We start from the raw sequence: 13,064 nt of genomic DNA on the forward strand, positions 1-13,064 counted from the left end.
TCTCTCTCTCTCTCTCTCTCTCTCTCTCTCTCTCTTCTGTCTCTCTTCCTCCCTCGCTCCCCTTCCTTCCTTCCTTCCTTCCTTCCTTCCTTCCTTCCTTCCATTTTAATTATCATGAGTTCTCTACTTCCACAGTCCAAATGGAGAGAGGGAGCCACCTGACATCTACACTCTGGTGGAGAAAGAAGGCAGGTCTCCCGTTCCCTTTGCACTACTCATGCAGAAACCTGGTCCTGCAGGGGGCTACAGGCAAGGCAGGCTGTCCCCCAGGAAGGGTGTTCTCTGGTAAATTGGATTCCAAGTCACCTGCTGAAAGCAGCAGGAGCAGTTAGGACTGAGGAGGGAATAGTAAAGAGAAGGAAAAGTGTAGAATAGCTGTCACAGGAAACAGTGACATGATTGCACAAAGTAGGGTGTACAATTCATGCATAAGGAGTGAGTGAGTGAACACAATTACCCACAGAGAATGAAAGGAACCCTGTGACAACAGATCATCCTAACACCTGGGTTGGCCACCTTCGTTGTTCTGAAATTTAGGCCACACCAGAGACAGGTGTTTTAAAGACCAAACTCTGTTCTTAATGCGCCCCTTCATTAGCTGTAATGAGACACACTTAAAAACAGACCGTTTTCTAGAGGGCTGAGCTCATACAACACTTCACAGAGTAGAAACTAAAAATGTTCTCAATTAAGCCAAATCAATTTTTAAAGCATTTTCTGAGGAGAGAGAAGAGGGTACTTTCGGCGAAGACCAGGAGTGCTCTGCAAAACATGTAAACGCTTGATGAAAGGAAAATGGGCCGTCTTCTCTCTCCCTTAGACACTAAGCTGCTTTGTATCTTCTTCCTTTTTACTTTAATTGGAAGCATTTTAAAGTTTTAGAACGAGTTTCGTTCTAAATATGTGAATACTTATTTTTTTCCCTTTCTAAAAAGAAAGGTCAGAGAATGAAAAGTTCAATCTTCCTCCCCTTCAACGAGCAAGAAAAGGACTGTTTGGTTCTATTATTGTGGTCTGGATTATGTATTTTCACGTCTCCTCTTGGAGCTTCTATTAATAGTAGGCTGGGCATTCAGTTCCCTCAGCAGTGTCACCCCGTAGGGGAGCAGCATCGGCCCTTACATCATCTCCCCATTGAAAGTATCCACGTTCGAGAGCAATAGCATGGGCTCTGGGCACCGTTATTTACCGCAGATTCTCTCAGAATATTGTAATGTCCTTTTAGTTTAAGATTTGCAGACTGTGGTTTTTAAAAGGGCCATCTCTTTCCATGGCTTTTTGCTTCAGGCTTCAAGGAAATTGGCCCTTGCAGCTGGTGCTTCCGAAAGTGAATTATCAGAATTACTAACCAGTTCCATTTGCCTGGTGGGTTGAATGTTTACAAATGGCAGCCTGAGCCTCTAGCAATTGAAACACCTAGCTCAACTGAAAGCACCCTCCGACAATGAGTTTTACCTTCCTTTTATTTCCTTCTAAAAATGACTCAGATGCTCACTTCCCAACATTATTTTTCACTAATGGTCAGAAACTGGCTAATGAACCTACAGTAATGCCTTCGTTTATAGAACTATTATACTTTGATTCATTCAATAAACATGTATTGGGGACCCAGGCTACAAACGGGGGCTGCAGATATGGAGTTGGTAAGCATGGCCTTTTCTCTTGGGTCCTCACAGTCTACTTTACAAACCAGTCAATAAAAGAACATTATAAATTCTACGGTAGAGCTGTGTACAGAGCAAAGAGGCACGCCATCTCCATTAACTGTACTATATATATATATTGATTTGTCTGAAATTTAAAATGTTTTATATCAATAGGGAGGAATCCCCATTTTATTTAATTCCTTCAGCAATTCCTTTTATAAAGCATACATAGTCCTTTTGTAAATACTTTCTTAATACATTTCTTTAGTAAATTGAGAGTTTCTTAAAATAGGGCACACTTATAATTTCTGCCCATGAAATCCGTATGTAAGAGCAAATATTTTTGAGATGTTACAACATTCCTACATGTTTTACACTGTTAGTGTTTGTCTGAATTTACAGTAAGAGTACATGTATTTCTCTCATTTCTTTTATATATAATCTTGCAACTGGGTGGGTTCTTAGAGGTCATGTGCACTTGGGATGGTAAACTTGAAGTCCAGAGTTTAAACCTCATCTCAAATCACACTTTGAAAGGGGATAAATGGTGCCTACTATGCCACTCTGCTTTTCATACACACACAAAAAAAACCTTTTAATTTGTGCTTAGAATATTCTTATGAACATTGATTTGGCACCAATATATTTAAGTTGTCAGCTTTTATATTTATAAAACCTTACATAAATTGAATAGGTCATGTTCAAGAAAGCCTTAAAGAGCAAATCATGAATAAAAAATAGCCACTTCTAGAAGATGTTCCTTTTTTTTAATGCCATTTGTTAAAGCCACAGTTATGATATGTGCTCCCTGTAAAAGGTCAATTAGCAGATTCCCCAGGATATTTAAAGTTTTGTGTTACCTTCTAAATGTCATATTGAAGTTAGAAATGTTGTCACATTTGGGGAAATTCTGCCATAAAATCATCTGTATGATGAAAGAAAAAATTCTAGGTCAAAGAGGAGGGAGTGTAAGAAACCTTACCTTGTCTCCGAAAACCTGAGAGGCTGTAAGTCCAGCTAAGGGCTGGCCACATCAGTTCCCAAACAGTAGCCCACTCCCTGGAATGGCAAGGATTTGAACAGTTTTTAATACTTGACCTCTTTTCACTGAGTACCCCTATGAATCGGTATGGAGGGAAAGTATGGAATAGTAGAAAGGACAGTTTTTCATGCTTTTTTTAATATAGGAAAGGCTTGAGCCTGCACATAGACAATGGGGTGTGTTCTGGGATTTGAAAGTATGACCAATGGGACAAGGTATGGGTCCTGGTGAAGGCCAGAGGGATTGAGATTAAAAGCTCTGTTAGATGGATGACCTTTGAACACCGGCTTTTCAGAGCCTGGAGGAAAAGGGGGGCGAGTACAGATGTGGCTACACATATCTTTGTTCATGTCTGAATTTAAAGTTGAGAAAGCTCATGCCTAGTCCCCTTCAGCGTGACAAGGCCATCTTCTAAGAGATTTGTGGGGGAGTAAGGATCGGGGTTGGAGGAGTTATGGGTATTAGGGCTATCAGCCGTGGGAGGGGAGGATGTCGCTGATTAGCACCAGGTGAGAGTTTGCCCGCGGCAGTATAGATCCAGGTGCAGCTGAGAGTTACACACGTGTCCTTTTATCAGTATGCCTGGCTGTGTTCACTCTTCCCAGGAAGGAGCATCCTAGATGTAGAAGGGAAGAAGAAAGATGGTTGGGAACAGTCAAACATAAATGTTTATAGGGTGACTGTTTAGAAGGACAGAAGTACAAAGACTCTGAGGGTCTGGTGAGAGTGGTAAAAGGGATTTCCCATGAAAGTTTGACAGAGAAGGACTCAAAGCCAGGAACTGAAGGATCAGGAAGAAAGGATTGTGGAAGGTCTCTGAGGTAGAAGGGCAGTTGTCCTAGGAGTAAGGAAATCAGAGATCTTGAAGAAGAGGAGTAAGAAGTCTGCCTGTGGGATCTGTATATATGTTCTAGATCAGGGATCAACAAACTTCCTGTAGATGGTCAGACAGTAAATATTTGTGACTTTACAGGCCACATGAATTCTTTTAGAACTTCTCAACCCTGCCCTTGAAGCTTGAAAGCTGTCATAGACAGTAAGTAAATGAAGGGGTGTGGCTGTGTTCCAGTAAAACTTTATTTATAAAAAGAGGTGGTGGTCTGGATTTGTCTCCAGGGCTATGGTTTGCTGACATCTGTTCTAGATAATGACAATTCCCAGGATGTAGACAGAGTTAAATGGAGATGAAGACTTAGAAACCAAGGAGCTAAGATGCTTTCAAGTTAGTATAATTACTCCAAGCCGTCTAGCTCTAACAGACAATTAGAGAACATGTCACCACCAACATACACATTCTTCTTAAGTGCACAAGGAACATTTAGGATATGTCATATGCCAGGCCATAAAATGTGCCTCAATACATTTAGAAAGGACTGAAATCATATAAAGTATGTTATCTGGTCCCAGTGGAGTGAAATTACAAAACATTAACAGAAAGAAATCTTTTTTTGGAAATTTACAAATATATGAAAATTAAATAGCAGACTCCTGAATACAGTGGATCAAAGAAGAAATCACAAAGGAAATTAGAAAATGCTTTGAGAAGAATGAAAATGACACAACATACCAAATATGGGATGCAACTAAAGCAGCGCATAGAGGGAAGTTTGTAGCTATAAACACCTACATTAAAAACAAGAAAGCTATCAAATCGAAAACCTAATCTTCCACCTTGAGATGTGTCAGAGAAGGAAGCAGCAGTAATCAAAAGGGTCTGACGTGACTTAAGGAGATACAATGGAATGAAAGCCCGGAAAGAGAAGTTGGCCTTAGGTTAAGAACAAGTTTCTCTTTGTAACCTGAGCGTATGAAAGCAGGATGGTTTATATGTTTGCTGTAAGATGACAAAGTTACCATCCGTACCACTTTCATCTGTTTACTTTCTAAAGCTGGAGGTGAGGTCATTTGGAGAGAGTAAAGGGAAATGGAGCATTGGAGATTTAAAGAATAGTCCTTGTGTAGAGTGGTTGAAATAGTCCTCGTCTGGCATTGGCTAGAGAACACTATTAAGAATTTCAGGCTGTTGAGGATCCTTTTGAGACTAGAAGTGGTGCCTTGCTCAGGAGCTACTGATCTGCCCAGATGTGTTATTCCTTCAGCTGCATTTGGGTCTAAAGGCATACAACAGGCAAATGTTTGCATTCATGTACAGTAAAACCTTGGATTGTGGGTAATGTGGCTTGTGAGTGTTCCACAAGATGAGCAGACATTTTTCATACATTTTAACGTGGTAAACGAGTGATGTCTTGCAATATGATTAGTTTGTTTCCAGAACAAATTATGCTTGCAAACCAAGGTATTACTGTATATGGCTAGGATTTGTGCTAGATACATGAGATGGAAAGATAAATGGGCAGGGAAATCGAGGATGCTGAAATTACGGGCCATGGTCAACAAGGTGGATAAGGACAGAACTAAAGACAGGAAAAAAGCTAGCGAGTGAATAGGGAACAAGTAGAGGGATCAGTTAACTGGAGGTCCCTCAGAGATCTAATCCACCAGCACAGGGAACCTGTGTCGTGCCCTGATGTGTCCCAGCTCCTGCCTGGCACTTAGGATGTGTAAAGTATTTGTATTTGTCGAATGAATGATGATGGCAGAGCAGGGATCATTGACTATAAGCAAGCTCAAAGAATGGGAGGCTGTCGTCAGGGTTGGATGCTTGTGTGAGTGATGGAGGAGGTGAAGCATCACAGATAACACCTCACATGTCTGACGTACACACGGGAAGTTTTCAAAAAAATATTAGCCTTTGTTGTTACTTTTGGGAGGCTTTTATAGGAATTACTGAATTTTAAAGAAGTAGAGTCATTTCTTTGCAAATGGGTGAGTTGACCTTTCCAAAATAAGTATCATTTAAAGCCACTGGAACAGTCAGGGTGTTAGAGGCCACCTCATCTGGGCAGAATAAGTAAAGTACTAGTAGGAATTACCTTCCTTTTCAAAGTAAGCTAGTGTAGTTCTCAAAGCAAGAAGCTCGGAGCACTGCTAATGCTTTCTATTGCTTTATTTACTTTGCTTATCAGAGATGAGGACAGTTTTGTATTTACAATGCTGTATCGCCTCTCTAAAATATGTTGACTTTTCAGTAGGTTTCAGTAGGCTTCGAAATGCCTCCTTTTTGCTTTAGGGCTGAAGTCTCACTTAAAAATAGGGATGGCTGTTGGCAAAGGAAAAATTTACAGAAGGAGGCTGCAGTGATAATATAATTTTTAAACAGCACCAGTATTTTCCCATTTAGCTAAATGAATCAAAGAATTTTGATTTTGAGGATTCATATCTTTTTCGGATAACTTGCAGTAAGTAGTTCTTACCCTGTTTCTCCCCCCACACTCCATAGTATAATTAGTTCCTTGTACACAGTAGATATTTAAACATCTGTACTGAGTGATCTTTAATTGTAACATAAGCATTTCTCTGAAATGCCCTTCCCTCTACCTCTTTGCCTGACAATTTTTTATGTTCCAGTTCAATTACCACCTCTGTAATTATCCCCAGCTCTTATGGACAAGTGAACAGGCCTCTGTCTTTAGAATAGTTCATAACTATTTTCTCTTGAACTGCCATTATTTACTTGTATATCTATTTCTCATTCTTGCCTCTTATCGACCAAGAAGCAGGGACTTGAGCCTAATTCATCTTAGTGTCCTCGATGCCTTGTATGTACCTGCCGTGAATGAGGTGCTCCAGAATTGCTGGGCAAATGAGTATGACAACAAGAAAGCTTTTTTTTTTTTTAATTGAATTTATTGGCGTGACATTGGTTAAAAAAAATTACATAGGTTTCAAGTGTACATTTTTATAACACATTATCTAAATATTGCATTGTGTGTTCACCACCCAAAGTCAGATTTCCTTCTGTCACCAGATATTTGACCCCCTTTACCCCTCTCCCCCCCTTACACTCTGGTAACCACTAAACTGTTATCTCTGTCTATGAGATTTTGTCTGTTGCTTTCAGTTTTATGTGCCACATGTGAGTGAAATCATATGGTTCTCGACTTTTTCTGCCTGACCCTTTTCACTTAGCATGATAATCTCAAGATCCACCCATGTTGTCACAAGTGGCAGTATTTCATCTTTTCTTACAGCCAAGTAATATTCCACTCTATATACATGCCAAATCTTCTTTACCCAGTTATCTAATAAAAGGAAAACCCATTCTACAAGCACACAATAGGCTTAGGTTGGAAAACCCTGCCCTCTAGAGGATTTTGCCTGTTTAAAATTTTCCTGTACTTTGGATACTGTTGTTTGGTGAGCAGTGATTAATTGATTATAGCTCTGCATTCCAACCAGTAGATATAGTGAACCTAGAGAAAATTAGCCTTTTTTTTCTATACTAACTTCTTTTAAATTAAGCCTAACACATAGTTGATACTCAATCATATTTGTGAAAAGTATAGGTGTCCACCGACATGTTAACAGTGACTATTATTATAGTGGTAGACTTTTTGCTTGTTAATTTTTTTCTTTAGATATTTTTCTGTCTTTGAATTTTCTATTTCAGGATATATATTGAAAAAAATATATTTTCCATTTTGAAAAGTCATGGTACATGATGGAAACAATTAAGAGAAATAAATGCTTTTGGTATAATTTGGAACCAGTCAGCTGGGTCAGGATGGGCTGGACCATGCTTTGATAACAACTGTGAATGGCTTAGGAAAGTTAAATTTATGTGCTGCTGGTGGACCAGGGTTCTTCTACATCTGGTGTCTCAGACCCAGGCATCTTCCATCTCAAAGTGGCTTCTGAAGTTGCTACAGCCAGAGCGGGAGAGATGGAAGAAGCCTGCCAGCTGTCACCTGCCTCAGCACAGGTCACTTTGCCATGGCTCAAACTAGTCTCATCGCTCCGAGCTTACTACAAAGTCCAGGGGAAAATGCGGCGGAAGGACCAACTGCCTCTGCTAACTTGACTGTAACTCTTTTTATTTTTCAGTTACTGTAATGAATGTATGTTGGATCCAGAATGCGGTTTCTGCTACAAGATGAACAAATCAACCATCATCGACTCCTCCTGTGTTCCAGTTAATAAAGCATCTACAAATGAGGCAGCCTGGGGCAGGTATGTCACTTATGATATACAACCGAATATACAACCAAATTTCAAAATGAGACTTATTTTTAAACTTACAGAGTGATGACACTTACCATCAGTGACTACTTCTTTTAAACGATCTTTTAAACTGATCTTCATAACTGTATTACCTTGCAGCATTTACTAACGACAGTGGGTGAAAAACATTGCAACTGTATGTTTCACAGATTGAGCGTGCACTCAAGCCTAGACTTCAGGAAATTTACATTTCAGATCAGCTCCGTCCTAAGCTATAGGGGCTTGGATCTTGAGGCCTATGTTCCTAAGTATTGCCAAGACAGTTTATTGCCTATTGTTTAACTACACCAGAAATTTTCCAACTCCCCAACTTAAGTGAAAGACAGAAAATTGTCAAGTCAAAATGAATTCATGCCACTTTAAGTTCTTTCATGCAACTGTTGTTTTCTTAGAGTACTTTCCTGAGAATTAGTGAAAGTTAGCAAAATAAGGATAAAAGTTGGTGGTCACTGGCATGTAACCAGTCTAGGAAGCTATAAACCTTTCTTTTTTTGATGGGTCACATTGGCTTGTAGCAGGCACATAAATGAAATCATTGTATAGAACAAATATTCCCCACATTTATCAATATGCATATCCATGGACACAGAAAATATGTAAATGTTCAACATGTCTTTAACTTCTTTTGTATTAACATGCCCATAAAGATGATAATATCCTGTCATCCTGTCTACTTCATAGTACTGAGGAAGATAATGAAATCTGTAATAAAGTAGTTGTATCTCCTAGGAGCTATAAAGTACATTATGTATCATTATTAATCATTATACTGTTGTTGTTAATCATTTTATTAGGGAATTACTTCAGAGAAATAGAAGTAAATTATATGGTAGGATTGTAAATCCAGATCACATCTTAAAGACACTAATTACAAAGAAATACGTAAAAGAAATAAAATTATTACTTAAAAGTGAGAACTTGAAAGATCTTCTCTTAAAAACACCCAATGTGTAATTCTCATCAGCCAAGCCTCACTGGGGAGTTAACTAACTAAATATTTCTGGATGTAAAAGTTTACAATTTTAACCCCTCTTATGATTCATTTTTTAATAGGAAAAAAATACTAAAAGTTACTAGTCTAGAATTATGAACATGTTATAAAATCTGTATATGTAGTTTCCTATATTTTACAGAATTAGTTTATAAACTTATTAAAAATGTCTACTAATGGTAAGGCACACTAAAATTAGACATTTTTGTTACTCTCAGAAGGTCTAGAGGTCAAAGGCTTCAAAATAGGGATTTTATTCTTTTTGCAAATAACAAAGTATATAACTTTTTAATAGAAATGTATATTCTTACATTTTATTTATATTTTTATACCATTATTTCTTGACTACACACACTACTAGAGAAAAGTGAGGCACAGATAATACCTAAGTAGGGTAAATATAAAGAACTAAACACAATATATAAAGAACTTTTATGTTGGTAGAATATTCTTAGAAAAAGCAAAACAAAAACAACATGTTTTCTCTGTGCTGAGTAACAGCCCTCCTCCTAGCTGGTCACTGCAGTTGGTTGCCTCAGTCTGTGCTAGAAAAAAAGCAAGAACCGCAAGATGTGTTCACCATGAAAAATCCCTACAACAGATTTTTTCATTTGTGAGTAAAATAGCATTCTCTACATTTGTGTTTATTAGTTGGTTGATAGGTTTTACACTATTACCTATCGCATTCTTAGGGCAAAACTCACCATTACCGTGGAGTCACATCTGAAGTATACTATTTATAGATGTTTCAGGGTCAAGTATTGAGGCATTTCATAGCCACTTATCCTGATCTCTAACTGTAGCTGTTTCCTGAAAAGACACCAGGTAGAAAGGTAATGCCATTCATGATGAAGATTGTATGCTGATTTTGATCAATCCTGAATTGTCTCAACATAAGGCAAACCATTTGTCCATATAGTCAATTATATCTATGTTGTTATGTTTCAGTTATTTTTAAAAATCATTTAGTTCTCCAGAGAAGATATACAAATGGTCAACAAGCACATGGAAAACTGCTCAACGTCAGTAATCATTAGGGAAGATGCAAATCAAAACTACAGTGAGATACTATCTCATACCCATTAAGACAGCTATTATAAAAAAAAATTATGAAGGTCTGTGCATTGTTGATGGGAATGTAAAATGGTGTAGCCACTATAAAAAGCAGGATGGCTGTTTCACGAAATTTTAAAATACAACTATATTGGGTTGTTGGAAAAATCATGACACATTTTTGCAACGAAAAACAAAAAATACGACATGACTTTTCCGACAACCCAATATATTCTCTAACAATTCCATTTCTGGGTATATATCCAAAAGAATTGAAAACAAGGTTTTAAAGAGATATTTGAATACTCATGTTCATAGCAGCATTACTCAAAATAGCTAAAAGATGGAAGCAACCCAAATGTCATTTGAGGGATGAATAAACAAATGTGATATATACATGCAATGATATGTATTCAGACTTCAAGGAAAGACATTCTGGCACATACTACAACATGGATGAACCTTGAAGATATATTGACAAGTAAAATGAGCCAGTCACAAAAAGACAAATACCATGTGACTCCACCAATAGGAGGTACCTAGAGTCAAATTTACAGAGACAGAGAGAGGAGTGGTGCCACTGGAAGGGGGAAGGTAGGAGTAGGGGGTCGTTTATGGGTATGGAGTTTAAGTTTTGCAAAATGAAATGAGTTTGGGAGATTCCTTGTGCAACAATGTGAATATACTTAACACTACTGAACTGTACCATTAAAAATAGTTACATTTTAAATGGTTAATTAAGATGGTAAATTTTACGTTATATGTATTTTACCACAATTAAAAATAAAAAAGGATTTTTTAGGGGGCCAGATGGACTCATGTCTTGTTAGGGAGACCACTTCATAGTCGGTATAGAGGCCTGACCACCACACTGTATTTCTGAAGCTGATGTTGAATAATATTGTATGTCAACTATAATTATATATACATATAGTCACAAAACGTGGAGTAGAGCGTGGGAATGGAGTCAATGGAGTCAATGGAATTGTAATAGATAAGCATGATATCGGGGGGTGGGAGGGCAGTGGATGGGGGAGGGGGGTTGTTTCTGTGTGAAGGGTGAAAAGGATAACTATTGCATTGTTCTGTATACCTGAAGCTAACAATAAAGAAAAATAAAATAAATAAAAAAGGAAAACCCATTTACAAATAATTTAGCATACTTCTGAAAAATACAGTACAGAGAGTTGATGGAAAAACTTCTCCTCTTGCTCATCACACCCTGCACCTCCCACATGCATCCTACACACATGCAAGTACAGGTTTAGTTTGGAAATAAAAATTAAATTAAAAACTTCAAATTAATTAATGGGTGAAGAAAAAATTATAATGGAAATGGAACATTAAAATTAATAACTGAAAATATTCACGAGAAGTTAGAACTAGAACACAGAGTTGGCCTGTAGAATAAGCAAAGGATGGAAATAAAAAGATAAGAGAAAAAAGTAATGCAAAGGAAAAAATATTAGAGAGAATCAAAAACAAAACTGGTTCTTAGAGAGGGCCGATGTAATGGAGAAACCTCTGCAATACTGTTTTAAGAAGAGTGAGAAGGCACAAATAAACAATATTTAGAATGAAAAAAGACCTGTAACAACAGATAGTGAAGATGTTTAAAATCAGAGGAGAATACTATGAATAATGTCCAATGCATTTGAAAACAGATAAATGGACAGTTTTCTAGAAAAAAAATATAACTTTCCCAAACCAAGGGAACTTCTCTGTGAAGCATGATTTTTATTCCCACTATACAAATGAAGACAGTGATGCTTCGAAGGTCTGAATGACTTTCCCAAAGTCAAAAAGCCAGTAAGTCCACTGCTTTTAGGGAGCAAAATTGGGTTGCAGAAAGATACACATTTTAGAGTCTAGTTTCAAATTTGAGCTTTTATCATTTACCTCGTAAGTGGCACTGGGACAGTTTGGGCCTCTCTGAGCCCCATTCCTCATCTGTAAAATGGGAATAATACGAGTATACTCATAATTGTGGTGTTCAACAATATGATTGTTTTTATGAAGATTAAATAAGAGTGTACCCAGAGGCACTTGTAAAAATGTAATGTCCTGTGCAAATGTAAGTAGAGCATATCCTGTAGTAATTTTTTTTTCTTAGATTTGTCAATAACACATTTTTTAGATGAGGGTAAGCACTTCCTAACAAATACTAAGTGTATTAGAATACTTCCTATGTATTTATGTGTATCTTGTCATCCACCTCCATATCTCCTGGCTCTCTGTTCACACAAAGTCATAAATAATCTATTCTGGAACTTCAAACAGCCTGACTCTTTTATAAGTATTGCTAACGAGGATACTTTCTTAATGTGCTGATTCAGTATTTTGTTTCCTATAATGCAACATTTTTGCTCTGTAATTAGACATACTGAAATAGCTAGATAGATCCCCTATTTGGCAATTCATTGTTCTAACCCACACTGAATGCCTGGTTTATTGTATTCATTCATCAGAGATATTTTCCTCAAAGCTGCACTCTGATACAACAGCCAGCTGATTTTTCCAGGATCCCACCCCTCTCCCACCCAGAATTCTGGTCAATCCAAATCCCTTGCTACTACCCTAATATCTGTTATGGCTTCCCACCTCTGTGCCGTTCCTCATGTGTGATTTCTGCCTGGAATTGACCCTCCTCCTCCCTCTTTTTGATCTTTGCCTGACTTCTAACCGTTATGTTTTGTGTAGATCAGATGTCACTTTGTCCTTGTAATTTTTCTGCTTAGCCCCAGAACACAGTGCTTATTATACCCGCTGCTGTCCTCTAGTACTTTCCTGTATGACTTATCTGATAAGTATACCCCTGTATACAATAGGAATTTGCGCTTGGATATATCTTCTCTACTAAATTATAAATTCCAGTATCTGTATACTGCACTATTTTTAATCTCTTGGTGACTTGTACATATCAGGCATTCAATCAATAATTGTTAAATGACAAAGTGGAAAAGACTGCCATCACTGGAAAATACATAAGGGTTTGAAAGTACCATAGTTTTCAGGCCGGTCAGGTGGCGCGTTGGTTAAGAGTTGACTTGGGACGCCAGCTCTGAGCAGCTGGGCCCTGGTTCGGATCCCACATGGGCCTGTGACACTGCTCCCTCTATAGCTAAGATGGTGAACAACAGCTCGACCTGGAGCTAGGCTGCCGTGAGTCGCCGGCGACGGTGTAGGCTGCAGTGGGGCTGCAGTGGGCTGC

At 38.0% G+C, this 13,064-nt stretch overlaps 1 protein-coding gene across 1 annotated transcript in view; it reads left to right on the forward strand.

Annotated features, from left to right (window-relative positions):
- The window catches only part of LOC109377390 (proton myo-inositol cotransporter-like), a 109,623-nt gene that overhangs the window by 35,892 nt on the left and 60,667 nt on the right, over window positions 1–13,064 (forward strand). Inside the window, exon 5 of the mRNA XM_019633718.1 lies at window positions 7,633–7,758. Within this exon, the coding sequence (XP_019489263.1) occupies window positions 7,633–7,758 (126 nt within the window). The remainder of the gene's footprint in view (window positions 1–7,632; window positions 7,759–13,064) is intronic.

Source organism: Hipposideros armiger, unplaced genomic scaffold (genome assembly GCF_001890085.2).
Source record: "Hipposideros armiger isolate ML-2016 unplaced genomic scaffold, ASM189008v1 scaffold_1386, whole genome shotgun sequence".
Classification (NCBI taxonomy): domain Eukaryota; kingdom Metazoa; phylum Chordata; class Mammalia; order Chiroptera; family Hipposideridae; genus Hipposideros; species Hipposideros armiger.